Source organism: Panthera leo, chromosome D2 (genome assembly GCF_018350215.1).
Source record: "Panthera leo isolate Ple1 chromosome D2, P.leo_Ple1_pat1.1, whole genome shotgun sequence".
NCBI classification, from domain to species: domain Eukaryota; kingdom Metazoa; phylum Chordata; class Mammalia; order Carnivora; family Felidae; genus Panthera; species Panthera leo.
The window spans coordinates 56,068,644-56,095,733 of NC_056689.1; the positions used below are offsets into that span (position 1 = coordinate 56,068,644).

The 27,090-nt window shown below is 47.4% G+C and overlaps 2 protein-coding genes across 11 annotated transcripts in view; one reads left to right on the top strand and one right to left on the bottom strand.

Moving 5' to 3' along the window:
• Window positions 1-65: 65 nt before the first annotated feature.
• On the top strand, window positions 66-16,860 carry ZDHHC16 (zinc finger DHHC-type palmitoyltransferase 16). Of its 7 annotated transcripts, XR_006194588.1 has the most exons (12): window positions 67-253; window positions 4,155-4,402; window positions 4,581-4,775; window positions 4,925-5,013; window positions 5,399-5,427; window positions 6,003-6,136; window positions 6,271-6,318; window positions 7,174-7,259; window positions 7,903-8,026; window positions 8,228-8,272; window positions 9,085-9,652; window positions 16,780-16,860. XR_006194588.1 is itself a non-coding variant. In XM_042908647.1 (11 exons), the coding sequence occupies exons 2-11, from the start codon at window positions 4,160-4,162 to the stop codon at window positions 9,197-9,199; spliced, it is 1,134 nt and encodes a 377-aa protein (XP_042764581.1). In that variant the 5' UTR covers window positions 66-253; window positions 4,155-4,159; the 3' UTR covers window positions 9,200-9,301. The 7 variants fall into 7 exon arrangements, 3 of the variants coding, with proteins under 3 accessions (XP_042764581.1, XP_042764582.1, XP_042764583.1); XM_042908647.1 differs by lacking the exon at window positions 16,780-16,860 and having other exon boundaries at window positions 66-253; window positions 8,228-8,298; window positions 9,085-9,301; XR_006194589.1 differs by lacking the exon at window positions 6,271-6,318.
• The window catches only part of MMS19 (MMS19 homolog, cytosolic iron-sulfur assembly component), a 33,486-nt gene continuing 16,295 nt past the window's right edge, over window positions 9,900-27,090 (bottom strand). For 2 of the 4 annotated variants that reach the window (XM_042908643.1, XM_042908646.1), the window contains 28 exons: window positions 26,257-26,342; window positions 25,800-25,874; window positions 25,329-25,398; window positions 24,634-24,762; window positions 24,482-24,543; window positions 19,599-19,685; window positions 19,081-19,155; window positions 18,603-18,680; window positions 17,932-18,070; window positions 17,525-17,679; window positions 17,196-17,274; window positions 16,785-16,910; window positions 16,509-16,590; window positions 16,122-16,222; window positions 15,868-16,017; window positions 14,845-15,000; window positions 14,081-14,180; window positions 13,502-13,604; window positions 13,296-13,364; window positions 12,722-12,848; window positions 12,116-12,216; window positions 11,912-11,968; window positions 11,583-11,769; window positions 11,193-11,275; window positions 10,900-11,064; window positions 10,753-10,812; window positions 10,365-10,465; window positions 9,900-10,285 (listed from right to left, as the gene is read on the bottom strand). In XM_042908643.1, coding sequence (XP_042764577.1) covers window positions 10,258-10,285; window positions 10,365-10,465; window positions 10,753-10,812; window positions 10,900-11,064; window positions 11,193-11,275; window positions 11,583-11,769; window positions 11,912-11,968; window positions 12,116-12,216; window positions 12,722-12,848; window positions 13,296-13,364; window positions 13,502-13,604; window positions 14,081-14,180; window positions 14,845-15,000; window positions 15,868-16,017; window positions 16,122-16,222; window positions 16,509-16,590; window positions 16,785-16,910; window positions 17,196-17,274; window positions 17,525-17,679; window positions 17,932-18,070; window positions 18,603-18,680; window positions 19,081-19,155; window positions 19,599-19,685; window positions 24,482-24,543; window positions 24,634-24,762; window positions 25,329-25,398; window positions 25,800-25,874; window positions 26,257-26,342 — 2,831 coding nt within the window. In that variant the 3' untranslated portion in view covers window positions 9,900-10,257. The remainder of the gene's footprint in view (window positions 10,286-10,364; window positions 10,466-10,752; window positions 10,813-10,899; window positions 11,065-11,192; window positions 11,276-11,582; window positions 11,770-11,911; window positions 11,969-12,115; window positions 12,217-12,721; window positions 12,849-13,295; window positions 13,365-13,501; window positions 13,605-14,080; window positions 14,181-14,844; window positions 15,001-15,867; window positions 16,018-16,121; window positions 16,223-16,508; window positions 16,591-16,784; window positions 16,911-17,195; window positions 17,275-17,524; window positions 17,680-17,931; window positions 18,071-18,602; window positions 18,681-19,080; window positions 19,156-19,598; window positions 19,686-24,481; window positions 24,544-24,633; window positions 24,763-25,328; window positions 25,399-25,799; window positions 25,875-26,256; window positions 26,343-27,090) is intronic. The other 2 variants (XM_042908644.1, XM_042908645.1) reach the window with 2 other exon arrangements.

A 27,090-nucleotide genomic window follows, 5' to 3' on the forward strand; every position in this document is an offset into this window, starting at 1 on the left:
ACTTTATTTCCCAGGTTACCCCGGGACGAGTCCGGGGGCGGGGCTCCGGCACGCCTGCGCTTGCGCTTGCGCCTGTGGTCCAGGATGGGCTGGCGGCGGGTCCCAGTCTGCAGGCTGGTGCTGGGGTTGGCAGAGGATGGTTGGTTGGACTGAGTCGGGCCCGGCCGGGTTGCGGAGCTGGAGGGGGTGACAGTGAACGGCGGCGGAGGCTGCGGGGTTCCATTTGGTTGACTGGGGAGTCGGCAGGCGGCAGGTAAGAGTGGAGCCGCGGACTTTGCTCCCCAGTCTTGCCCTTTTTTCTAGGGTCGGGCCCTGTTCGGGGCCTTTTTGCGAGTCCGGGTTCCTGTTCTCTCCTTGCTCCGCCCAGAACGGCCGTGCCCTGCCTGGCGGAGTGCACCCTCCGGGCAGCTGTAAAGCGTGGAGCATGGAAGGAGGCCAACCCAACTTGCCCATTTCACAGATTTGGAAACTCAGATCCAGAGATAGGATTTAACTTGTTCAGGATCCTCGAAGATAGTTCAAGGTAGAGCCCAAACCGGAACCCAAGGTTTTTTTTACTTCCAGTCTTTCGCACTTTGACCACGCCTCCCTCGTTCAGAAATAAAGACTTTTTGTGACTGCAGCTTCAGATCTTGCAGTCGGATCCTCGCAAACGGAGCTCAGGTCATGTGGGCCCATCCTTAACTTTTTCAAGCATATGTTAGTTCGGAACGAAAGTCTGCACATGAGTAGAATGCTACTCTTACTGATGATTGACAACTATTGCTTAAGACAGCAAACATCCTGAGAGCAGCATCTTTGTCCACTTGAGATTTGCTATGACTTTCATTTCAGTTTCCCTTGCCTTTTGGTTGCTTTGGAACCTAACCTGTGCAAACGCTCCAGCCCCCACCAATCCAGTTTCCCCTTGGAAAACAGATGGTGACTTAGAGCCTTGGAAAGAGGGGAGTGCTATGGCCTTCAATCCCCTCTAATCTGGTGCCAGAAGTCACTATGGTCTGTGGTTACTACTGAGGGATCAGAGTGCTAAGGGCTTGTGCTTGGGGTGGTAGTGAAGCTCTGCTTTGCTCTGTTTTCTCCCATGTTCACGCTCTTGCCACAACACACACAAAATCACAATTTTTTGAATTCTGCTGTGGTTCAATTTCCTGAGAAATGAGGAGCTCTGTATGTTCAAGTGTGGCCCCATCACATATCTCTTCCCTGGCATCTCCATACCCCCTAAACCCCAGTAGCTAAAATGAGCGGCAGGGGATTGGCTTCAGACTCTTCACTCAAATCTGATCTGTAGCTCTACAGACTTTCAGTTCACATGTTTGGGTTCATTTCTGGTTGGATTTGTTTTATAAAATCCCTTTAAGCTCTTAAGTGCTGTGATTCTAATGGTTTCTATTGCTTTTTACTGATCATGAAGAATGATAGTAGCAGATACTTATTTAGTGTTACCACATTGGCAGGAGTGCACTTGCTGCCGTTTGTAAGCACAGATAGACATCTGATCAACCTCACCATTTCTGCATCCTCCGTTCATTCAATAAGTACTTATTGAGTATTTCTGTGAGCCAGGTATTGTGCTAAGCATTTGTAACTATTTCATTTATACCTTAACCCAGTGTATATATAGAATCTTAAAGGATTAGAGCTGGACAGGACCTTAGCATTTAACTCTACCCTGTCACTGAATGGAAACACAAGGAAATTGAGTTCTAGCAGGGTTGGGTGATTTGCCCAAGGTCACAGAACTACTTAAGGGCAGAATTGAACCCTAAGTAATGATGTTATGGGATAGATGAGAGTTGGTAAGTCTAGTCCTTAAGGCAGGCATTTCCTATACAGTCAGGAATTCCAGAGGTGGTTGAGAACAATATGGGAGGTGGAGAATCTGAAAAGGAATGTTTCTTGTTTTTGGAGACAGGAGAGATGGCGTATAATTCATTTTATTAAACGTGAGGAATGCATCTTATTTGCAAGTTATTGCTATAAAGAGTATTTTAGCAAATAGGAAACTTTCCATTAGCCACCATAAGGGAATGAACAATGGCGTGGACAGTCTACGTCACTTGGATTTGTTGTGAGGTGAAATTTTTGGCTCACTCTTACATTTGACTCTGGCTGTACACTATTTTGAAAAATCATGCTTCGAGGGGTGCCTGGGTGGCTCAGTTGGCTAAGTGTCCAACTCTTCTTTTTAAAAAGTTTTTATTAACATTTATTCATTTTTGAGAGTGAGAGAGACACAGAGCGTGAGCAGGGAAGGGGCAGAGAGAGGGAGACACAGAATCTGAAGCAGGCTCCAGGCTCAGCTGTCGGCACAGAGCCCAATGCAGGGCTTGAACTCACGGGCTGTGAGATCATGACCTGAGTTGAAGTCGGACGCTTAACCGACTGAGTCACCCAGGTGCCCCGCTAAGCATCCAACTCTTGATTTCAGCTCAGGTCATAAGCTAAGCTCATGGTTCGTGAGTTTGAGCCCCATGTCAGTCTCTTTGCTGACTGTGTGGAGCCTGCTTGGGGATTCTGTCTCTCCCTCTCTCTGCCCCTCCCTCCTCAAAATAAATAAATTAAACTTAAAAGGAAAAAGAAAATTCATGCTTCAGGTCATATCATGGTGCTAAGAAACAGAACTCCAACTCGGGAAGCAGGAAGGCTGAGTTTTTACTTTCTCCCTTTCTACACTGCTCCTTAATTCTCTTAGCTCCTAGGAGGTGATGGGAATGGCCAGTTTCTTTATCCTGATGCAGAGAGGAGGTCCTTACTGAATCATCATCTCTCTTTCTCTGTTAGCCTTGTCTGCTGGATTCCTCTTTGCCTTAGGTCATTTACAGAACTTGTAGAAGGAGGTTACAAAGTGTTTTCTTTGAAAGGCCTCTTGTGATAAGCCAGTGTGCAAGGAGAGTACCTTGCTCCAGTTACTGAACGGAAACCATCCCTACAGTGGAGCAGCCTCCTCCAGTTTCTGTTGGGTTTTGAGCTGCCTTTTAAATAAGTCAGTGGAGTTGCTGAGGACACAGTAGCCCTAGGGGGAAATCAGATAATTTCTTCTCTGGTAAGGACTTTAATCTGCAGAATTGATGACACTATCATCAACGGAATCCATGACTTTAGTTCTGGACATTACCTGGGCAGCTGACCTCCCATGGCTATTGGGTGAGGTAGAAATCACATAGAGGAGAAGAAGGCACTTGCAGAGCTCGGAAGGCTGGTTGGGTAGCTTGGGGCCAAGGGCAGCAGCTGCAGAGAAGACTTGTGAGTATCAAAGTAGAATTGGGCCAAGGAGACTCATCACTGAGAGGATAGGCTCTGCGGTCTCCATGAGCCACAGCAGGAAGGCCCCCCTCCCACTGCCAGTGTTTCCTGCCTGTGGTGTTATTCTGCCGTAAAAACTGAAGTTTTCTTGGCTTTTGTATCCTTGGGGTGGGGCTGGGACTGGAATTGGAGACAGAGCATCTTATGTCATGCAGAGGGTAGCTGAGGTGTCCTGACAGAAGACAGGGACTCTCATGCTACCAGGTTGGGTCTGGTGGCCTATAACATCAGCTCAGAGGAAGTAAGAAAGAGGAATATCTTTTGCTGAGACTCAGCACCAGGGAAGATCTAGATGTAGGATCAACATATGATGTACTCACTCCCCCATTGGCCATTCCTTGGTGAAGAGCAATTGTTAGGAGGTGGGTCATTGGTCTAGAGCAGGCGGGATACCCTGAGAATCCTCTGCTGTGGTGGCCGTGCCCACAGAGGCGTGGTGGCAGCTTTGTGCATGTCAGCTGTGCTCCACCTAATGGTCTGTCTACAAAGAGAACTCCAAAAAACCCCGCTTTGGCTTGGAGCTGCCTGCCTTTCCCTCAGCCTTTTACTGTGGGTGGCCCCTTACTCTAGGTGTGCATCATTTTGGATATGCTGTGCGCCCAGTGGTGTAATGGAAGTAGGATTTCTGCACGCTCAGAACCTCCAGACCCTACCCCATGTAATCTGGTTGGGGCATTGGCACCACCCATTCCCTTGAGAAGTGGAGTGACTTCCTATGTCTCACAGCTGGTGACTGGCCCAGCTGGGCCTTAGGTCTTTGCCTTTAAGCTGGTGCTCTGGGCCGCCTCCCTGGTGGGGTAGGGAGGGACAGGACCAGAGTGGCTTCTCACAATGGTATGCTCTCCTAGGAGCCATGCGGGGCCAGCGGAGCCTGCTGCTGGGCCCCGCCCGCCTCTGCCTGCGCCTGCTTCTGCTCCTGGGCTACAGGCGCCGCTGCCCACCTCTGCTCCGGGGCCTGGTACAGCGCTGGCGCTATGGCAAGGTCTGCCTGCGCTCCCTGCTCTACAACTCCTTTGGTGGCAGTGACACCGCTGTCGATGCTGCCTTTGAGCCTATCTACTGGCTGGTGGACAACGTGATCCGTTGGTGTGGGGTGGTGAGTGATGCCCAGGGAGCAGGAAAAGGGACGTGTTGGGGTAGCAGAAGGACACGTGTCTGATGGACCCACACTGGGTTTGGGACCCATACCAGCCCCCTACCCCGGGGAAATTCCCGAGTCTACTCTTGGTGTTGGCAAACTCTCACTGCCTACCTGACCTCACTGGTGCTGGCAGGTGTTCGTGGTGTTGGTGATCGTGCTGACCAGCTCCATTGTGGCCATCGCCTACCTGTGTGTCCTGCCTCTCATCCTCCGAACATACTCAGTGCCACGGCTCTGCTGGCACTTCTTCTACAGCCACTGGAATCTGATCCTCATCGTCTTCCATTACTACCAGGCCATCACCACTCCACCTGGATACCCACCCCAGGTGGGTCCCCACAGGAGCATACCGGAAGGAGACAGCTGCAGGCTGCGAGAGCCAGTCCTAGGCGTGGGGGAGTGAGAGGGCCTTGGTATCTTTTAGGGTACCCAGCTTCGCTGCCACGGTTGTCACGATGCTTTTCTCCCTTTGCACAGGGTAGGAATGATATCGCAACGGTCTCCATCTGTAAGAAGTGTATTTACCCCAAGCCAGCCCGAACACACCACTGCAGCATCTGCAATAGGTGGGTCTTGGCTTTGCTTGCTATGAACCCCAGCTTTGACCCTTTTGCTGAAGCCCTAGGGCAAAATGTAGGCCTGGAGTCCGAGAAGATGTTTATGAAGTCTTCTCACCAGGCAGTGCACCCTCATGTCATGACGCCTGGTCCTCAGAATGGTCCTGTGAGTTAGGTATTGTCATCGCTTGTGGAAACTGAGAGAGAGGAGCTAACCTTGTCCAAGCTACTAGTTCACGTAGCTAGTGAAACAGGGTTTGAAGCAAGGCCTGGCTGTCTTCAAAGTCTGTGCCCTTTCCACCTCAGCAGGATGCTGGTCCTTGTAGGAAAGGATTGGCACTGACATCTCGAGAACCTTGGCCACCGTAACAGAGCCTGTGTCCCTCCCTCACAGGTGTGTGCTGAAGATGGATCATCACTGCCGTATCCTTTTATTATCTCTTCTGCATGAGGCCTCCTTTAGCTCCAGCCACCTGCACTGGGCGAAGGGCCACAACCACAGCTTCTAGCATCCCTCAAAGAACACTGGGCTCATGAAAAGTTAGGAGAGGAGTGGTGGGGCTGGCCATCTCCGAGGGAAGCAGGAGGCTTACAGGTTCTATGGGACCATCTTGGAGCGAGGCATCTATTCTAACCACGTTAACGTTTGTGGGATGGAAAGAGATGTTTGGGCTTCAGGTTGTCCACTGGGCATGCCAGATAGAACCAACTGTCCCCTTCTGCTGTCCCAGACAGATGGCTGGTTGACACCAGCTAGGTTGAAGTATTGGCAGATTCATTTTGCTTAAGGATTTCAGTTTTCATGATTTCCCGGTGGGCCTTGTGAGGGCTCTGAAAAGCTTTAACATCTGGAAATAGTCCCATATTTTCCTGCCTTCGGGAAATAGTTCTTGGTGACTGGAGGCCCTGTGCTTGGATGATGCCATCATGAAGCAAGAATGAACCAGAGAGACCTGAAGCTGTGTGTTTGATCTTGTCCTTAATCCTTCCCCCACCAGCCTGGCTAAACAACTGTGTAGGCCACTATAACCATCGGTACTTCTTCTCTTTCTGCTTTTTCATGACTCTGGGCTGTGTCTACTGCAGCTACGGAAGTTGGGACCTTTTCCGGGAAGCTTATGCTGCCATCGAGGTGAGCCCATAGCTAGGAGCAGGGCAGCTCAGTAGAATTTTGGGGTGCGGAATCTGTCCCTAAGGAGTGGGGCTGGTAGCACCCCTACCCTAGAGGCCTGAGTGTATAACCAGCACTGTTTTCCATCCCCTTAGAAAATGAAACAGCTCGACAAGAACAAACTACAGGCGGTTGCCAACCAGGTGGGCCGTCCCCACGCCACTGCCTCCTGCTGCTCAGGCCAGGGGGTAGAGTTGCTGAGGCAGCGGGGGCCCACCTGCTAGTGGAGTTGTAGAGGCTGGCTGAGGGGCCTCTTGAGACTGGATCCAGGGGTATTCTGGGAGGCTGTGGGCCATGGGCGGACTAAGTGGCCTGGGGACAAGCTGGAAGTCCCTGGCTTGTGATAGTTTTGGGCTCTCTATCCCATCATCACCTTCTTTGGGCTGAGCGGGGACTCTGCCTTGGAGACGGCCTGAGCAGCAAGGAGTCTGTGTTAGTCTGTGTAATGGGGTTCCAGGGGACAGGGACCAGGCTGGGCCAGTCTGATCACTCTTTGCTCCTGGTCTTTCGGCATCCATGCCAGGCCTTCTCCCAGGCCTGTGAGGACCCCTTATTTGGAGACGTCTTGGGCTCACGATTATACCACTTAACCTCTGCTGTCCTTTTAGTCCTTAGTGGAACTCAGTTTTCCTTGCTTGTTCTTGCATTCCGGGCCTGGGCCCAGCCCCCTCTTGAGGATCGCAGCCACACACTGAGGGAGTTCTAGCCGGGGAGCAGAGCGGCTTCCCCTGGAGCCCCATTTGTGTTGTCAAACCTGAAGGCCCAGGGTCAGCTCCTCCTATGCTTTGCCATCCTGTCCAGACCCGCTCTGCCCAGTGTTTGTCCACATGGTGATGCCTCCGGGCTTGGCCCACCCCTCTGGCTGCTGCCCTGACTCCTCTGTGGCTTAACTCCCTATTTTCTCATCCTGGGTTTGGGTCACTTCCCTGCCTGCAGGTGCTGGGGGCTGTGCTGGAGATCAACAGCAAATGAGCCACCTTGCTCTTCTCTTTTCCTAGACGTATCACCAGACCCCACCACCCACCTTCTCCTTCCGAGAAAGGGTGACTCACAAGAGTCTTGTCTACCTCTGGTTCCTGTGCAGGTATTTAACACTCATTTTTGATGGTTTAAATGGGGCACAGCTTCAGAAAAACCTTTTCCAGTGCCCACGTGTAGGCAGGGTCCCATGCCTGTGTCCTCTGCTGCTGTTCTTAGTGTAACTTAGCTTGGCAAAGAGTCAGTGCTTCATTTTCTTCAGCCTTTTGGGGCAGGGAACACTAAGGATGCTAGCATGGAGTGCTATGTGCCAAGGTAAGTTAAACCGCTTCCAGGTAGGGCACTGCATTTTCCAGGTGAGGAAAACTGAAGAGGAGAGGTGAAGTGAGTTGCTGTGTGATACACAGTTGGGAACGGGAGAACTGTGATCTGAATTGCATGCTGCCCGTTCTAACCTGGCTGTTTTCACTACCCGCTGCAGTTTCCTAAGCACAGGTATTTTAAGGAGTATGGAACATTGTTATTAGTAACACAGACTTAATTTCCCCACCTTTCTTTCCACCTAATTTATTCTTAGCTCATGTTGATGCATTTTCATTGATGCTTTCTATAGATGGTAGTGAAGTAAGAACTCACCTAGGATGTAGGCTGGGAATTCAGCAGAGAGGTCTCTAGCTGATCGTTATAGCTCAGTTCAATTTCATACCTACTTGTAACCTCCCCACCAACCTTGGCCCCTCTTTTCTTAGTTCTGTAGCACTTGCTTTGGGTGCCCTAACTGTATGGCATGCTGTTCTCATCAGTCGAGGGGAGACTAGTATCGAAAGGCACATCAACAAGAAGGAGAGACGTCGGCTGCAGGCCAAGGGCAGAGTGAGTAGGGGGCTTGGGGTGGAGGGTAACTGATCCCGCTGTCCTGAAAACAGAGGTCACAGTCTAGGGCCAACAAGGGCAGGCATCATAAAAGGTCAGAACTCACCTGGCTGAGCTTTAGCTAGCCAATTTAGGCTTGAAAATTAGGAGGGGGAGTGAATAAAAGAGGTTTGTAGAAACCTGTATTTCTCTTGGCTCTAGGTTTTCAGGAATCATTACAACTACGGCTGCTTGGATAACTGGAAGGTATTCCTGGGTGTGGACACAGGAAGGTAAAGTAGAACATCTAGACTAGTGCTGTCCAACAGAACTCTCTATGGTTAGAGAAAAAATGTTCTTTTCCTGTGCTGTGTAAGACGTTAGCCACCAGCCACATATGGTTGCTGAACACCTGAAATGTGGCCAATGCACCCGTAAATCGACATTTTATTTTTACTAGTTTAAATAGGCACGTGTGGCTACCCTACAGGACAATACAAATCCAGACTCTGGGAGTAGAGATCATTGTTCATTGGAACCAAAGGGGCTAGGGGCCAAAACTGCGGTATACGCGCATGAGGCTTACAGATGACACAACAGAATCCTGAGAAAGCAATGAGTGGTCAGTAAGGGACCTCTAGGTAGGATATGGTGACCACCCATCTCCTCGCATTGGTATGGTAGTGTCTGGAGTTCAAACCAACAACGTGTGGGATTGTAGCAGTCTATTGTTAACAGAGGTCCTAAGACCAAAAAAATGAAGTTAGCTCCCTTAGCCCAAGAGATCAGGGTAAATCACTTTTCAGATTGCAACTCCAAGGCAGTAATAACTAGGTGACCAGAAGTACCTGCCTTCCCCCCTTTCCTGTCCTTATTACATTCCTGCGTGTCATTCCTTGCGGTGATCCCTTAGAGGTTTATTTTGAAACCTCTAAAGGCACCAAAGGGCACATTGGACATACTAGAACTTTTGTTACTGTTGGGGTTAATGCCAAAGTTGACTCCTTGCTGAGGAATGAGGATCAGGAAGGAAGACCAAGAACTCTTGGAACTCAGGGACATTCTATCTTCTCTTGTAGGCACTGGCTTACTCGGGTGCTGTTGCCTTCCAGTCACCTGCCCCATGGGAATGGAATGACCTGGGACCCCCCTCCCTGGGTGACTGCTCACTCAGCCTCTGTGATGGCAGTGTGAGCTGGATTGTGTCTGTCACAACCTGTGTGCCACTCTTGCTTCCTGCATTGTCTCAAGGGCCTCCAAGGACAGCTTCTTGGAATCCTTGGGCAAAAAGAATCAGTGGGCCTGCCTTAGAGTACCATGCAGGGACAACCCAAGGACCAATCTGCTGGCCACTGCAGGAACCAGGCACGATGTGGAGAAATCCTAGGACCGATGTCCCTTTACTCAGCTCAGGCAAACTGAAGTTCCAGCCCCAGACTGGAGATTAGGCAGCTAGCAACCTTGCCGGGTGCTGACCCCGACCTCCTCCAGGTTCCAGCACTGGGGTTGGCCACCATCTCTTCCACGTACTGAGAAAACACCTGAATGGTAGAGCGGAGATCCTGGCTCCTCAACAGGGCAAAGACACCAGGCCTACTGCTGAGGTCACTGCCACTTCTCACATGCTGCTGAAGGTGAAAAATAAAGGTATTTGATTTTTAAAGATATATAGCTTTTCATTGCCTTTACTTTAGGGCGAGGAAGGGAAAAGTCAGGGTCAAGACCTAGTGAGTGGGTGTTCTGGTCATGCTTCCTATGCTCTATTTGGAGGGGTGGATACCCTGAAAATTCTTGGCCAGTCTCTGTCATTAGTGTTCCTATAGCTTATGCACTGGTGCTCTGGTTATGTGCCACTGAGGCATGAATGGGGAGGGGGAAACATCTGACAGCCCCATTACCAAAAGAAATCTTTATTTTCCAGCAGGTACACACACATCCATCATCTCTGGTCCTCAGGGCCACATTCGTGTGCATTCATTCACCCCTCAGCAGCATATCTCCCTTTTTCTGACAAATAAATGGAAGAGCCCTAAGACCAAGATCTTTCCTCAAACACAAGTAGTCTCACACTCAGTTACTTCACAAATCCATTAGAAGTCAGGATTCCTATGTTTCCTATACAGCCATGCAACAGAGGCCTGGAGAGAGGCAATCAGAGGCCAGTGGTCTCCCTGCCTTGGGCAACATGGCTCAATAGTTAGTAATTCCAGGTTAGATTGTCTGTCAGAACAGCGTAGGCCAGGACCGAGGGCTCAGCTGCCAGGGCTCCCCAGCAGAAACCTGTAGGCAAAAAGAAGGTTGGCGGCATCAGTGATGAGGCTCATTTCAATCCCATCTCATCCATGACTTGGAAACTCACCATTCTCCCCTGGCTGACACTGCCTCCTTGCGCACCAGTCTCTTCTTGTCATCTAGGGGCTTGGCTAAGGCTCGGATCACCTGTGGTTTATATGGCAGCAGCTGTGGAGTTAGAAGAACCACAGCCTTGTTCAGCCAAGGCAACCGAAAGGGCTGCTTCTCTGACTCAACAACCAACGTTCTTCCTATTCTCCTTTAGTGATTCCAGAGTGTGCTATGTGGCAGGATGGCCGTTCTACTATAGGTACATCCATGTCTGTGCGTACCTCGCAGTTTGCACCTCAATCACACAGCAGGGTGGTCAGTCCCATTTGACTAAGGCAAAAAAGGTGCTTGTCTGGCTCTTTTCAGAAGTGTCCAGGCCAGAAAGAGCCATCTCAGGTACTCACCACAGGGGTGGGCAGGCGAGTGAGAGCGTGCATGCACTGCAATGCGGCAATCCGGACAGCCTGGAACACAACCATAAGGGGCAGGGGTGAGGGGAGACCCGTGAAGGAGAGACGTAGGTGCCAAAGAGTTGCTGGGGCTCAACGCACCATGGAAGGACTAGAGCTGAGGTTCAGAAACTTGGTGACAAGGGTGTCAACGTGAAGACTCATGACCTGGGGTGCTTCCAGTAGAAGAGGCTGAAGGCAGCTGAGGGTGGAGAGCTGAACTACACAGTCGGAGCAAGACAGGGCCTCCAGCAGCAAGGAGAGCAGCTAAGGGGCCAGAAGAAAGGCAGTATGTGGTGAGCCTGCTACTCCTCCACCTCCCTGTCCCCCTGTTTCTAGCACCAGCTGGGGGCAGTGACTTAGTCCCCATTTGAGGCTCTGACTGCAGGGCTCACCGTAGGCAACTCTGGTAGGAGTACAGGCTTAGGCAGCCTATTAAGTACGTGAGACAGGCCCTTCAGGTAATTTGGCTTCACATCTGTAAAAACATGGAAAAGCTTAGGAAGAAACTGGTCTCAGACATATAGAGTTGAACATTCAACTCCAATCTCTGATGAAGCTGGGACATCAGCCGAGAAAGAGGTTCAAACAAACAAAAACCTCAAGCTAAGAAAAAGCAAGATTTATCAAAGGAAAAAAGTGGGACAAGATTCTGGAAGTTTAGCCTTTTAGGTACAGATCACACTGTAGCTCTAAAGAAGCACTCACGTCTTAAATTATTTTAGGGAATGTGACCTGAGTAAAGAAAAGGTGTGTATATTTAGGGCCTTTTAGACCCTTCTCACCTTGGGAAGCAGCATGGAAACCCTGGACCAAAGCAGGCACGTTATCTGTGAAGAACCGCTGGCGGAACATGATACGCACTTCAGCATGGCCAGCACGGGTCAACACGTCCGTGCAGTCAGACATGAGCAGAGAGAAGCCATCAGCTGCTGCTGGGCCTAGTTCTGGATCACCCAGGAGGCCCATGAGCTGGAGAAAAGAGGTGCATCAGGAGAGAAGAATGAATCTTCAATACCCACGAGGAGGATGGCAGTGGTTTCTGGGAGGAAAAGGATCAACAAGGAAGTTACTATTTAGGTCTTTGGCTCTCCTGGCTCCAGAAAAGACTTACCCGGTCTGTAAGGCATGAGCTGAGAGGATGATATCTAAGCACTAAGGCCTTTGTTACCTGTAACCAGAGAACAGTCTGACAGGGGCATGCATGACGTTCAAACCCCAAAGCCTCAAGAAGCATGTTTAGGGTTCAAGGTCAAATGGAGAGACTTTTATTTAACCAGACAGAACTGTCTAACTAGAATCCATTCTGGGACCTTACCCAGAGAAGCAGTGTGAAGGCCTGACTACGATAGGGGCCAGGGCTCAGGCCAGCCTCCACTTTGTCCACTGCCAGCTGCAGGAATTCATCTAGCTGTTGCCCTAAAAATAAGAGAGGAAACACTGATGCAGAGGCTACAGATTTCTTTACCAACAAATGATGTAAATCATTTAAATACAGAGCTCCCTGACAGGCCATCAGAAAGGAACAGTATCATTCTGGCTGTGACTCTGCCCACTCAGCTCTAGGATGCTAGCATGAGAGGCTAGTATCTCATAACGCAGGGGTGCTGGTATTCGGAAAGAGCGGTCTGCTTCTAGTAAAAAATGATCTCTAAGAGCTCCCTGTAGGGAGTAGGGTGACAGACCTAGACAGAGCACTCTGCTTGAACCTTCTTATCTTCTTATGTCCTATAATGCTTTGCCCAGCTCTGGTCTTGACTCTTGTCCCAAGGGCTGTCCCCTAGGAGGCCCTATTATATTATTAGCAGCTCCTTTTTTAAAGGGCAGGAGGACTGAGCTTCCAAGATTTCATCAGTAATTAATTCCAGGAGGCTCCCTACGCACCCCCCCCCACCCCCTCCCCGCCCCAGCCTTATTTCAGTACCTGCAGGGAGCTTGTTGAGGAGTCCTGCAAAGCACTTGGCAGCAGCGGTGGAGGAGGAGGGGCAGCTGGGGCAGCAGCTCAGCTCTACAAGCTCCCGCATGAGTTGGTTCAGTTGAGGGATTTCCACCTACGTAAAACCTGACCATGTAACGCACGCAGAGAACACTTGAACTCCGAGAGATACGCAGTAGAAAGTGGCAGCAGGGGGGTGCGCCTGGGTGGCTCAGTCGGTTAAGCATCCGACTCTTGATTTCGGCTCAGGTCATGATCTCACGGTTCGTGGGATCGAGCCCCGCGTTGGGCTCTCTGCTGACAGTGTGGAGCCTGCTTGGAACTCTCTCTGCCTCTCTCTCTCTCTCTCTCTCTCTCTCTCTCAAAATAAATAAATAAACTTAAGGAGAAAAAAAAAGAAGAAGAAAAAGTGGCAGCAGGGGTCAAGATGGATGAGAGCTAAACTCTCCAGTGAGTAAAACAGAAGATCAGCTTAGCCTATGACAAATTTCTGCCCAGAAGTCACTTGGGATCTACCTCCCCTCGTCAGGGTTAAACTACGGTACTCCCCAAATGTACTCACATTTCGAGGCAAGGAGCAGACAAAGGCCATAAGCAATGCAACCAGCCGCCTCTGCCCTGAGGAGCCATCCTGTAAAGGGAGAAAAACCCTAGCAAGCCTGTCCTGCCAGCAAGAGGCTTTTCTGCCCCAAACCCATCCCAGATTAGCCCTAAAAATTTGAAGGAAAGTCCCAAGATTCTCCCCATTCTGGTCCATCAGACCCTCACCTGGAATGGCTGGAATCTGCAAGGGAAGCTGTTTTCAGGCAGAAAGGAGACGTTGCCATCCAAGAAAAGGGGCACAATGTGGGCAACACTCTGGGCAGCTAAGCTGGGGGTAGAGGACTAGGTATCACCAAGAAGCCAGGGTTCTGAAGTACCCTGGGTTCACATTAGAGTCACTGAGTCAATGGGCCCAAAGATGATCATTCATGCATCCAACAAATGCTAATTCAGCATATATTATGTGCCAAGAACCATTCCCATTTTAGGCCCTGATGATTTAGCAGTGAATCCGATTACATCCCTGTTCTGAAGCTTACAATCTGGTGAGAGAATGCAACATATATTTCAAAAATAGTCCACAGGTGATTCTTCTGCACATCTGTAGCTAAGAACCATTAGCCCGTGCCTCCCCTACCCCCTAATCCATGGTGCTAAAAAGCCACTTCCTCTTACTTTGCCAGCAAAACAACTCCCTCCACATTTGATTCTGGGTAAAAGATAGCTCAGGAGGCAGCTATCTGCTGCTTCTTCCTAAGACTGCTATCCTGCCTATGGTCAAGCCACATCAATGATTATACTCACTCAGGGCTCAAGTGGGTGGTGGCAGTGCCAATGACAGACACCATGGCAGCCAAGACCTCATCCTCCAACAGTACTTTTCTCAGAACTGAGTGCTCCTTCTCTGAAAAATACACACACACACACACACACACACACACACACACACACACACACAATCACCAGGCCACGACTGTGGTTCAGATGATTAGATCCTGTCATCATCATGACTCTAGTTACAATGGCATCAGTTTTAAACCTGTCTCCTAGCGCTGCTGTGGCCCTGAGCATGAGCACGGCACTAGAAACAGGAATGGTTAACATGGGCTACGGAGAGCTCTTGAGAACTTTGTGCAGTCCTCAGACTCGGCAACGTGGAAAATAAATCTCGTTGTTATGATCTTCTGAACTTCAGAAATAGTTATTTTAGTTTTTTCCAAAATTTAAAGATAACACCGATGTATTGTCAGGGGTCATTATTATTATAACAGCTACATACGTGGAGCTGCCATACATACATACTATGTACTCTGTTGCCAAGCACCACATGTTTTTTTTTTAATCCTTACTAACTACCCCGTGATACAGATTTTATGCTATTTCTTCCCCTTTTAAGCGAGGAAACAGGCTTACAAGGCTAAATATCTTCACTTAACAAGTGGTGGAGTTGAAGATGAAACCCAACCAGGTCAGCTTGATTCCAGAGCCCAATTCTACCTAATTACATAGCAATTATTGAGAAAAAAAGGTGTGCATCCTGCTGAGTTTCGCAGGGTGGAGAAAGTTACCTGGCATGGAAGCCTGCACAGCCAGGGCGAGCAGGCAAGGTACAGCTGTCTGATGGAAATACCAGCAGCTCTCAAGGTCCCGCTGGCATTTTTCTGCCACCTGCTGGAGGCTCTGACAGACAGCAATAACTTCACTGGTTCCTGCAACCATATACCCTGTGTAGTAACAAAGTATTCTCTGTAAAGTTTTCTTAAAAGCACTTCCAGATCTTTCAGATACAGAATATGGGAAAAATAATCAAAGATGAGTGACTAAAGAGTCCAAGAGTGGCTGATAAAGAGCCAAGAAATGTCATTCTTTTGGCTGTTTCTTTTTACCTACTCAGATTTTGGAGCAGAACTGGCTGTGTCAGCTCTGCAACAGAAGCACTCATACGTATTTTCTCAGTTTTCACAACAACCCTAGAAGTATCATTTTCCCTATTTTATAGAGGAGGATGTGGAGGCTAAATAAAACCACCAGTGGCTTTCCAGGGTTATAGTAAGTGCAAAGTCAGGAGTCAAACTCCAGCCACACTCTGAGATGTATCAGGTGCTGGAACATCCATTGGATCTTCTGCAGGGCTGGGCACTGCAGAGCTGGGAGCTGAGGAAGTTATAGTGAGAGCCCTGGTGGTGCATGCACAGGCTCACAGTAGCAGTGACTGTTGTCACTTACGCCTTGAAACAGTGGTGTGTAGGAGTTACCTGGAAATCTTGTTTAAAGCAGATTCTAATCAGTAGGGCCTGAAATTCTGCACTTCAAACGAGTTCCCAGACAATGCCCAAGCTGCTGGTTGATGGACATTTTCAGTAACCATGGCCCTAGAGTGGTGCTTTTTCATTCTGATTTCGTATCAAATTCACTTGGGCACTCAATTACAGTTGTTCGAGTCCCATGCAGCAACATTTTTTAAAGGTTCCCATGTGATTCTACCGATGTATAGTCACCAAATGGAACCACTGCCTTAGAGACATCAACTCTGAATGTGCCTACGGTTCCCCATTCAGCCTAGCTCCTTGATGATTATTCCTGGTAGTTACCTTTATTCATCTGGCAGAGATGCTGTAGCAGCAGAGGCAGGGTCTCCTTGACAATATTGGGATGTGTTGATATAGCTGATAAGGCTTGTAGACAGCGCAGATGCCGGGAGCATTTGGCAGGCTCATCCCCTCTAGCCAAATCTAACTCCCCTGCAAGCAACCCAGGAGACAGGATTTCACTGTGTGATGGCATGCATGAAGGCCCCCAAACATCCCTGGGAAGTGGCGAGCCACTGAAGATTAGAGACACATACCTCTGCCCAGCTCCTCAGCAAGCTTGGGCACTAGGTGGCTGCTGAAGGCTACAGGGTAGAGAGTGGCCAGGGCTCCCGATGCTTCCAGTGCTGCCACCCTGCTGGGGACACAAGGCAGATGAGCAATAGCTAAGCCCTGGCCCACTGTTCTCTTGCCTAGGCCAGCCATCGGGCAGATTCAGGGGTGTGGGCTGCCAAGCTTGCCTTGCTGAAGAGCAGGACTCCAGTATCTACACCACTAAGTTGGACAGGGCTTCGTAATGCCCCCCAAAAAAGAGAAGTCTGAAATCTCTGGCTCTGACTACCAAGCACAGGCCCACTCCCTTAGGGAGAGCCAAGGGTCAGAAGCAGAGAGCCCTGCGACAGCTTGCTGCTTTCAATTCTCACCAACTCTGGGAGTCCTCCTCCAGGAAGCTCAGTCTGTACAGGTGACCCACTGCCAGCTCCAAGTCCCCAGAAGAGAGAAGATCTGTGTTAAAAGGAAACACAAACCTCATCTTTCTTCCTCTGTAGCCACCAAAACCCTTCCAAAAGTCGTATTAGAAATCCCAAATCATCCAGACTTACAGTGAGAACCAGGGAATTAGGATTGCTCTTCTCTTAAGACAGAAAATAGCAAGGAAGGAACCAATACCCTTTCTTTTCTCTTTCTCCTAAGTGTACCTGGCTGGGCACCCAAGACTGTGAGTGTACGGATGCCAACAAGCTGAAGCTGGGCGCTGGGATCTGTCAGAGCCATGAACACCAGTGAGCACAGCTGGTCCTTGAAGCCATTCAGCGGCCTTTCGTCTAGGACAGACGGAGTCCAGGTTAGAGAGAAGCCCTGACTCAGCAGTGATGCAAAGACAACTTGGGGCAAGATTCAAAGAGCTTAATCCATTGGGTGTCCAGGAAGTAGTCTAGGAAAAAATAAACAGGCCTCATCTGGTAAGTGTGCTCTGGTGTTACAACCTCAGAACAACAGGAATGCTGTTGTTCTAGAGTACCTCTCTGTAGCATTCCTTGCCTGCCATCCTTGATAGGAATACAGTGCTCAGCAGCCCCCAGGACACCACACCTGGAAGGTGACCTCACCCTTGTCTTCATAGCTCCATTTCTGGTGTAGCTTCAAGAAACCCAGGATCATTTCAAGGATTGTCCGCCGCTGGTTGCTCTGTAATGTTTTAAGGGGTACTGCGGTCAAAGAATATTTTAAAAGATTTCAGTCCTGCTCCTCTGGAAGTGAGGAAAATTATCCTTTTATGTAAGAGTGTCAGAAAGAGTGAACAAGGGAACCAGAAGAAGCTGACGGGAGAAAAGCCCAAGATGTATTACGTGGGATAAGCTCAATGCTTAGCTCTCTCTCTGTGAAAGGGATCCTAGCAAGGGTCCCACCATTTCCTCAAAAGATTCCATTTCCTTACCTGACTGTGCTTGTGGAACTGTTCCAGCAGTAAAGGCAGCACGTTGCTGGTGATATGGTCACAGGCCCGAGCAGATGCACCTGCAGCTGCCTGCAACAGTTTGGCACTAGGCCACACCAGTTTCATGTCCGGTTCACACAGATGGTGCCTGCAGTCTAGAGAGGCAGCACATCACAGACCTGGGGAGTAGGCTGAATGCTGCCCGATTCCCCTGCAGTCCACAGGAGCTGGAGACTGAGACTTGGGACATTTTGCTAGCAGTTACCACTCAAATTGTTTTCAAATCAAAGTACAGCTCCAGCACCCAAGTCACTGAACACGGGGGGCTACTCATGAAAGGTCACTGGCCTTAAGAAACTCCTTTCTATTGTACTCAACCCCTTTTCTGGCTGCCACGGTCCCATTACCCTGTAGAATGTTGCTAAGGAAGGAGTCAAGGAGGTCCTCGGCATCAGCCCTCAGCACAGAGCGAGACAAACACGCAGTCAGGGAGTGGAGGGCTGCCAGGCCATCCGCCTCCACCCGCTCACTTGCCGTCTGGAACACCTGTCAGGGAGGGATCCCATGGCTACTGAGGTGAGCCTGCACCAGGTGAGAGCCCACCCACCCACTGCCTATTTCCTTTGGGGAGTGGGGTTTAAGAACCTTTAGGGTACAGCCATAGAAATTAACCCTTCAAGTGAGTTTCTTCTCAATGGGTGTATTCTCACCAAGTCCTTGGTCCCACTAGAATTGATACACATACTTTTTGAGAAACAGGATACCAACTTTGAGCAGGGGCTGTTGGGATCCCCTTTCCCGAGTCTCTTCTTCTCCCATCTTATTCAGTATGGTGCCAGATGCACCATGACCTGTGCTCCTTACCATAGAAGGACAGGAAGTGGGCACTATGCAAAGGTGATCATGTGCCATCATCAAACAGCTGACCCTTTCCCTTGTCATTCAACCAGAAGTATGCCCACTTACTGGCTTGTTGAATAACCAGGCCAACAACAGGGAAAAGGACAGGCTGTGTTATTTCCTGTCACGTCCGGCAACTGGGAGTTAACAGTAGTGAGTTTATCTAATAAACACTCACCTCTCTGCGGATAGAAGCCCAAAGGCTGGGGAGGAAGTCTTTCAGTTCCTTCTGTCCGTACACAGCACAGCAAGCATTCTGCCAAGGAAAGCGCAGGCATCAGCTATCTACACAATCAGACTTCCGAGGACATGCAGGCACCTCAGTAGAATGGCACCTGAAGGAGCATGGCTCTCAGCAATAGAACCAGCAGGATTTCACAAAAGTCGTATCCAGGTCACAGAAAAATGGAAGTTCATCCTGACTGATGGAAAACAAGCATAGAGTTCAGCCTTTCCTCAGCTGCCACTCAGTTACTATGGGACCAGACAGTTATGTAGCTGGTGCGGGGGATTGCTTTAGGCCAACATATAAGCCCAGATTCTGGTTATCCCTCTCATGAAGGCCACTGGATTATGTTCCCTGGCTCTCTGCTATATTCATTAGCGCCCCTGAATTGTCTAGACAGCTGGACCCTGGGAAGAAAGAAACCACTCACCAGAGTCTGCAGAGAATCCAGCTTGGCACTCAGAATCTCAGAATCTACTTTCTCAATCAGCAGGGGCAGCAGGAACTGTGGGAGAGAAGGAAGAAGTGAAGTCTGAGATGGGTAGTGTTGTAGCAATGCCAAGGCCAACTATGTCTTTACTGCCACCAGTCCCCAGCGTAGGACCTACATCAGAGAATTACAGTTGAATCAGGAGTTGTGACTGTAAACCAACCTTCCTGCCAACCTGTGGCCAGACTCCCGATTAACCTGAAAAGTGGGCTAGTTGGCAACACTACAAGATTTCAAAAGAGAGCACCATATAGGGACTGGATTATTTTAAACAAAGAGATGGTAAAGTTTTCTACTCTGAAGGTCTGAAGATATTTGCCACACAAGCCTTAAGACATTTGCGGGAATGCCATACCCTAAAATGTATACTGGATCTTTCTTTTTCCCATACTCTTACTATTCTTTCTTCAGAGCCTTCTTTGGGCTGAGGCTACATACCTAACCTTGGCTAGACCCACCTCAGCAAATCGCGGTGTAGAAGCCAGCACAGCTCGAAGACTCAGGATGAGGTCTTCTCTCTGGATACCGTGGGGATCATTAGGTGGCTGGAAAAGGGAAAAGGGCCATGGGTTTGCACAGCTCTTCAGACCACCCTTGGATACAGGATTCAACCTGGCAACCCTACAGAATAGGGTGATATTTATACCCAATCCGGCAGAATAGTGTGATAGAAGGCCCCAGCAGAAAGACATGCTTACTCTCACATGTTCCTCCTTGGGAATTTCTATCTGTTGAGCATTTATGTTCTATCTGATCTATCATCTCATCATTTGAGAGACAAACACCTCAACTTTCTGGTATGTTACTTTCTTCTTTGTATATATCCTATGACTGTATGTTAGAAGACATTGTTTTCCCTTTAAGATATATATACTTTTAAAACTGTAATTGTTTTGAAGATAGGGTTTATGTTTTTTAATTTTTTAATGTTTATTTATTTTTGACAGACAGAGCATGAGCAGGAGAGGGGTAGAGAGAGTAAGACACAGAATCCAAAGCAAGTTCCAGGCTCTAAGCTGTCAGCACAGAGCCCAACATGGGGCTCGAACCCACGAACCAGGAGATCATGACCTAAGCCAAAGTCAGTCACTTAACTGACTGAGCCACCCAGGGGCCCCGGATTTATGATCTTTTTTTTCCTGCTTAATAAGGTACATTTTTCTGTGGTATTATTCTTTCATAACATTAGGTTTTGTGACTGTTACTATTTCATTGTGTAGTTGAGCCACAATTTATTTAAATAATTCCCCTTTGATGGACATTTCTATTTTTTCATTCTTATAAAAAAGGTATAATTCTCTCAACATAAAAAGCATTGATGGTTTCTGTGTCAAAAAGCCAGTCTGAAGACGTGTATCAGATTTTCTTTTTCCTCTTTAGAAACAAACACCAAAAATACAGCAAAAGGATTTTAAGACATAAAGCTATAGGTGCCTGGGTAGCTCAGTCAGTTAAGCATCCGACTTTGGCTCAGGTCATGATCTTGCAGTTTGTGGGTTTGAGCCCCGTGTCAGGCTCTGCACTGACAGCTCAGAGACTGGAGCCTGCTTCAGATTCTGTATCTCCCTCTCTTTCTGCCCCTCCTGCGCTTGTGTGTGCGCTCATGCTCTAAGATAAATACATAAACATTAAAAAAAAAAAAAGGGGGCGCCTGGGTGGCTCAGTCGGTTGGGCGACCGACTTCGGCTCAGGTCATGATCTCACGGTCCGTGAGTTCGAGCCCCGCGTCGGGCTCTGTGCTGAGAGCTCAGAGCCTGGAGCCTGTTTCGGATTCTGTGTCTCCCTCTCTCTCTGACCTTCCTCCATTCATGCTCTGTCTCTGTGTCTAAAATGAATAAACGTTAAAAAAAAAAACAAAAAAACAAAAACAAAAGACATAAAGCTAGAGGCACCTGTCTGGCTCAGTTGGTACAGCATGTGACTCTTGGATCTTAGGGTCATAAGTTCAAGCCCCATGCTGGGTGTAGAGATTATTTAAAAATAATAATAATTAAAAATTAAAAATAATTAAAACAACAAGACATAAAGCTAAAGGTTGAGGAAAATAGGTTAAGAGATGTTAGCAATAAAATTTCAGAAGCTAAAAAGAAGAAGGATAAGAAAATGACTTAACAGGGCCAAGACAACAGTCTGAATCCTCAGTAGTCTTGGGAAAAGCCTACTCAAAAAGCTTTGCAACTGGCAGTACCAGGTGCCTTTGGAATTGGGAGTGGGGTTAGAGAACCACCTAGATTGCTTCCTAGCTCCTCCCTTTCTTCAGCAGAATCTGGATGTTTAATTCTCTGGAGAGGGTAAGACAGAGGTCCCTAATCTTGGAGATGTAGGTGCAGCAGTGGGCCTGGGAAAATAGGGTACCTGATCCAAGAGGAAGGATAAAGGAATCCTGAGGATGATGGTAAAGGAAGATTCAATATCTACTTTGCATAACGAGTAGGAAGCAACCAGTTGAGACTATATGGATGGCCAAGTTAAGAATGGTTTTTAGGGGTGCCTGGGTGGCTCAGTCGGTTAAGCGGCCGACTTCGGCTCAGGTCATGATCTCGCGGTCCATGGGTTCAAGCCCCGCGTCGGGCTCTGTGCTGACGGCTCGGAGCATGGAGCCTGTTTCAGATTCTCTTCTCTGACCCTCCCCTGTTCATGCTCTCTCTCTGTCTCAAAAATAAATAAATGTTAAAAAAAAAAAAAAAGAAAAAAGAATGGTTTTTACATTTTTTTCCTTTTAATTCCAATGTGGTTAACATACAATGTTAAATTAGTTTCAAGTGTACAATATAGTGATACAACAATTCTATATAATACTCAGTGCTCATCAAGATAAGTGTACTCTTAATCCCCTGGTTTTTACATTTTTAAATAGTTGGGGGAAAAAAAAAACCCAAAAGAATAATATCTTGTGACATATGAAAACTATATGAAATTTAAATTTCCATGTCTATAAAGTTTTATTGCTATACACTGTACCACACTCCAGTGTCTACGGCCATTTTTGTTAGAACAGCAGCATTGAACAGTTGTGACAGAAATGATAGTCTGGAAAGCCTAAAATAGTCACTATCTGGTCCTTTACAAAAAAAAAAAAGTTTGCCCAGCCCTGCTTCTAGAGTGAGTGTACATGCATAGTGAAAATCAAGGGAACCATCACTTATGCTGATGTGATCCACTATGATGATGCAAAGACCATAAAGCATATTTCTGATACAATAAACTAAAATAAACAGATTTAAAAAACAACAAAAAGAATATTTCTTTAAAAAAATTTTTTTCAATGTTTATTCATTTTTTGAAAGACAGAGGGAGACAGAGCACAAGCAGGGGTGGGGCGGAGAGAGAGGGGGACATAGAATCCAAAGCAGGCTCCAGGCTCTGAGCTGTCAGCACAGAGCCCGACACAGGGCTCGAACTCACCAATGGCGAGATCATGACCCGAGCCGAAGCCAGATGCTCAACCAACTTAGCCACCCCAGGTGCCCCCCACCCCGAAAATATTTCTGATAGAAATAGTTACCCTAAAGCCAGGTGTCTCTCATTTTAATTGACAAGAGCTTTCTGCTTCCCATACAGACCGTAGTGCAGAAGAACATACAAAATTCTGCTTGAGGAGCACCTGGCTAGCTTAGTAGGTAGAGTATGTGACTCTTAATCTTGGGGTTGTGAATTCAAGCCCCACGTTGGGTGTAAAGCTTCTTAAAAAAAAAATCTACACAAACGAGAAATTCTATCATTATAACTTTTTTGTGTGTGTAGAATATCCGAGAAAATACATAAGCAGTTGGAGCAGTTGGGGGCAATGATCATCTTTAAAAGGAAAATGGGTAGTTGGCAGCAAAGGGGCTTCACTCTCTATCTTTTAAATGCTGAATCATGTTCACTCTATTACATTTCAGAAAAATGAATGACATACTCTTTCCTGCCCCCAAATTATAAATGCATATATTCCAGCAATTCCACTTTTAGGAATTTATGCTACTGTTCTACCCACATATATATGTGAAATGATACATGTACGGGATATGTAAGTTGCAGCGTTGTCTGTAACAATGTAAGATTAGCAAGAACCTTTATCCTATAGAGGACCAGTGAAATTAATTAGGTATTTCCATTGAAAGGAATACTACACACCCATAAAAAATAAAGAGCTAACTTATATACTGTTATGGAACACTCTCCAGGATATACTAAGTGAAAAAGGCCAAGTACAGGAAAAGTGCATACATACACTGCCATCGGTGGGGGGAGGGGAGCATTTGCTTACGTTATGGATGAAAAAGTTCTGTAAGATACAGACCTAATTGATAAAATGGTTGACAACAAAGAAAGAAATGGTGGTTGATACATTTTTCACCCTTTTGCACCTTTTAGGTTTTGGATAATATGAATGTATAATTTTTTCAAAACAAACACAAAATAAAGCAAAAAAAGAGAAACCTGGTGGCCTAACAAAGAGCTTTCAAGATTTCAAAGGCATAACAAGTTCTTGTGAGTTAGAAAGTGACACTGATTACAAAAGAGATGAAAAGAAATTCAGGAGAGGTGGTCCTAAGGACCATGGTGTCAACTGGAATAAGCTGGTAAGCAATTCCCCACAGCAAAGATGGCTGTGTAACTTTAAAGGCAGTAAGAGTCAGTACTCAGATGTTAGTTGGTATGCTGTCATAGAACTTTCATTTCTTCAAAACCACTAATGCTTGCAGTACACATATGCATGCATACCCATACAATGAGGAGATCCTGAATTTTTGGAAATAGAAGGGAAATCAAGATGCAGAGCAGGAGGAAGGTCCAAGGGGGTCATGGTCAGAGCATGCTGTGTATACTACACTGAACTGTGTGTCTTCTTTGTTTTGTCAATTTTGTTTCTTTTGCCTGAGATCACCCCTCAGACTCCAGGATCAGATCCTCATTCCTTAGAAACCAACTGAAATCTCATCTCATCTGTGAAGTCATTTCCTGCCTATTCTAGCTCACAATGAACTCAGTCTTTTCTGAACAATTAGAACGCCACTTGTTTTGGTCCATAATCTCATATTGTTACTTAAATGTTTTAGCCTTCAAGGGCAGGAACCATGTTTTACAATCCTGTAGCCCTTGGCACTACGTACATTGTTAAGGAGCTTAAGGAGCCCCCAAATACCCGCTGAATTGACTCCCTCCTCTGATGGCCAATGCTTCTTCATTCCCAGTTTACTAAAATGTAAGTTCACAAAGGCACAGATTGTCTCCTTTGTTCACTGCTGTGTCCTCAGTGCCTAGAACTGGACCTGACTCACAGGAGGTACTCAATGAATATTTGAATGAATCAATGAATGAACAAATGAACAAATGAATAAAAGGTGCTACTTACAGGGGTAAAATCAATAGGGAAGTAACAAGACGTCACTTCAAACAACTCCTCCACAAAGGGTCCTAAGGTAACAGAGAGACAATGAGGTCAACTTACAATTTTCACTCATCTGACAAGCCCCAACCAGCTAATTCAAGTTTACAAGGGCGTACCCAGACTATAGTCCCTAGAGATGAGGTCATGGACGATGCGGAAAGCCACCAGAAGATTTCGCGGATCCTTTTCCCCATCCATCACCTGGATGAAGCCAAAGGTGAAGTCAGCTCCTAGGCCCTTCAGCTCTGGGGAAGAGAGAACAGGTCACTATCCTCTCTCAAGACAGAAAGCTGGGCTTTCTTCTGGCTTGTTTTCCCTCTACTATCATTGTCCCACCTTTGCTGCTTCCCAGAGCAGACTCTTTTTGTTTTCCTATTCTGAGAGAGTGCATAGTGAAGAAGAGATACGCAATATATAACCATTCGAGGTAAGAGGTTTTTTTGGTTAAGTTTATTTTGAGAGAGAGAGCATGAGTGGGGAAGGGGCAGAGAGAGAGGGAGAGAGAGAATCCCAAGCAAGTTCCTCTAACAGCGTGAAGCCTCAGCAGGCTCCATCTCAGGAAGCTAAAATCAAGAGTCCACACTTAACCTACTGAGCCACCCAGGCGCCCCCTTGAGGTAAGAATTTAAAACATCGGTCCATACCCTATCCTTCCTTTACTGGGGAGTGAGTGGACCCCTCCCAGTTTTCCTTCATTCTTTTCAGAGTATGGGCTCTCCTATATGACTACCAAGCTAAACACGAGTCCTGGTAATGGGGGGAAAAGGGATGTGCTCGCTTTTCAGACTTGCCAAAGAACCCTGCCTTTTACCTTCTTCCCGGGTTCGCATGAAGTTGGTGATGATACTGTAGACTGTGTGTCGGTCCACCTGAGGCAGGGACTTGGGGTGAGAGAGACCAGAAGTAAAGAAAGTACTCAAAGAATACCTAAGCTGACAAAATTACTTCCTGCTTCACAATCTCTAGGTGGACAGTGCTCTTTATACTAGCATAAGAACCTAAGAAGAAATGCAGAGAAAGGCTATGGCTATTGGACTACCAGTTATAACAGGGGAGCCAATAACCAAAACCTGTCTGCTTTACTTTCTTTAGGTTTAAGAGGATGCAGGTCAGACATAATTGCATGGCTCCTTCTCCTTATATAGTAGCAAGGACTAGCATTTAAACATGGTCAGGGATCTGAAAAAGTTCAGGACTTAGAAGGCAGTATTTTTTGCTACCTAATCCTAGTTATGTCAAGGCTGAGAGACAGCAGAATACGAAAGTGACCGTTATCACTCACCTGGACGTGGACCTCCTGGAAGATGGCTTTAAGTACAGAGACAGCCAGCCCTGGGGGCAGGGCCACACACAGACTCTGGGGGAGAAGAGGAAATGTGTGAGTACTGAGGGAATTCTAGCCTTCAAGATAGAATCCCCAAAACAGGCCTAATTAGCTACAGTGGGAATCACAACATCCAGGTTCAGGAAAAAGCGCTAAGAGTGAGAAACATGGTCCCTTTTCTCGAGTTGATTAGTTCTCTACAGCTCTTTCCACTCTGGTTCTGAATTCCAGTCCCCCCAAAATACCTGTAATCTCTAGACTAAAAACAGAAGTGAAACTGGCTGACACTAGTTTATTCCCCACTTGGGCATCTGCTCCTCATGATGTGGGAGTCTCATGCCCAAAACACAAGGACAGAATTCACTGGAAAAGGGCTCCTGCAAACACAGTATGTAATGAAAAAAGGAGAACTCACAAGTGCCCTCAAACCTTGCAGGACAGATGGGATCACAAAATGATGATCCTTCAGCCGGTTCTCATAGAATAGGATCAGGTGGACCACTGCACAAACCAGAAATGCAGCCATTATTTTACACAGGCTCCTTCCCAAACTTTGTAAAGGCTGTTCCTGTTTGGGCTTTACTACAAATTTTCTCCTCCACTAAGAGATATGTCCCATGCCCTCCCATTTGAGGGTGCCTTGATCAGTCAAGAAAATAGGTGAACACCTTTTATTATCAATTCTCACATAGGTCCGCATTTGAACCCACTTACAACCCCAGAACTTCCTTTCTATAGAACCAGAATGGGCAAACTTTCTCAAAGGGCCAGATAGTAAATATTTTAGGCTTGTAGGACATAGTATTGGTCACAACTACTCCACTCTGCTCAACTTGGCCGCTGTAACACAAAAGCAGCATAAACAAGGTAAATAAATGGTTGTGGCTATACGCTAACAAAACATTATTAATAAAAACAGGCTGTAGTTTGCCCACTACTATGCTATAAAGGATAAAAAATGTCTAAGGAGGGGCGTCTGGTAGCTCAGTCAGTTAAAAGTGTCTGATTCTTGATTTTGGTGCAGATCATGATCTCACAGTTCCTGGGATCAAGACTGCCTCCGGCTCTGAGCTGACAGCATGGAGCCTGCTTGGGATTCTCTCTCTGCCTTTCTCTCTCTGCCCTTCCCCCGCTCACGCTCTCTCTTTCTCTCAAAATAGACAAACGGTAATAAATAAACTTTAAGATAAATAAATGAATAATGTCTAAGGCTACATTTTAAATCCCCGTGTCTTCAGCCTCAATACTT

Excerpts from the sequence above, each read along its gene's own strand:
- ZDHHC16 (XM_042908647.1), top strand. The coding sequence starts at position 4,160 with ATGCGGGGCCAGCGGAGCCTGCTGCTGGGCCCCGCCCGCCTCTGCCTG. Across the intron at positions 5,014-5,398 it reads CACTGCAGCATCTGCAATAG|GTGTGTGCTGAAGATGGATC; the intron begins GTGGGTCTTGGC and ends CCTCCCTCACAG. Across the intron at positions 6,137-6,270 it reads AAGCTTATGCTGCCATCGAG|AAAATGAAACAGCTCGACAA; the intron begins GTGAGCCCATAG and ends CCATCCCCTTAG.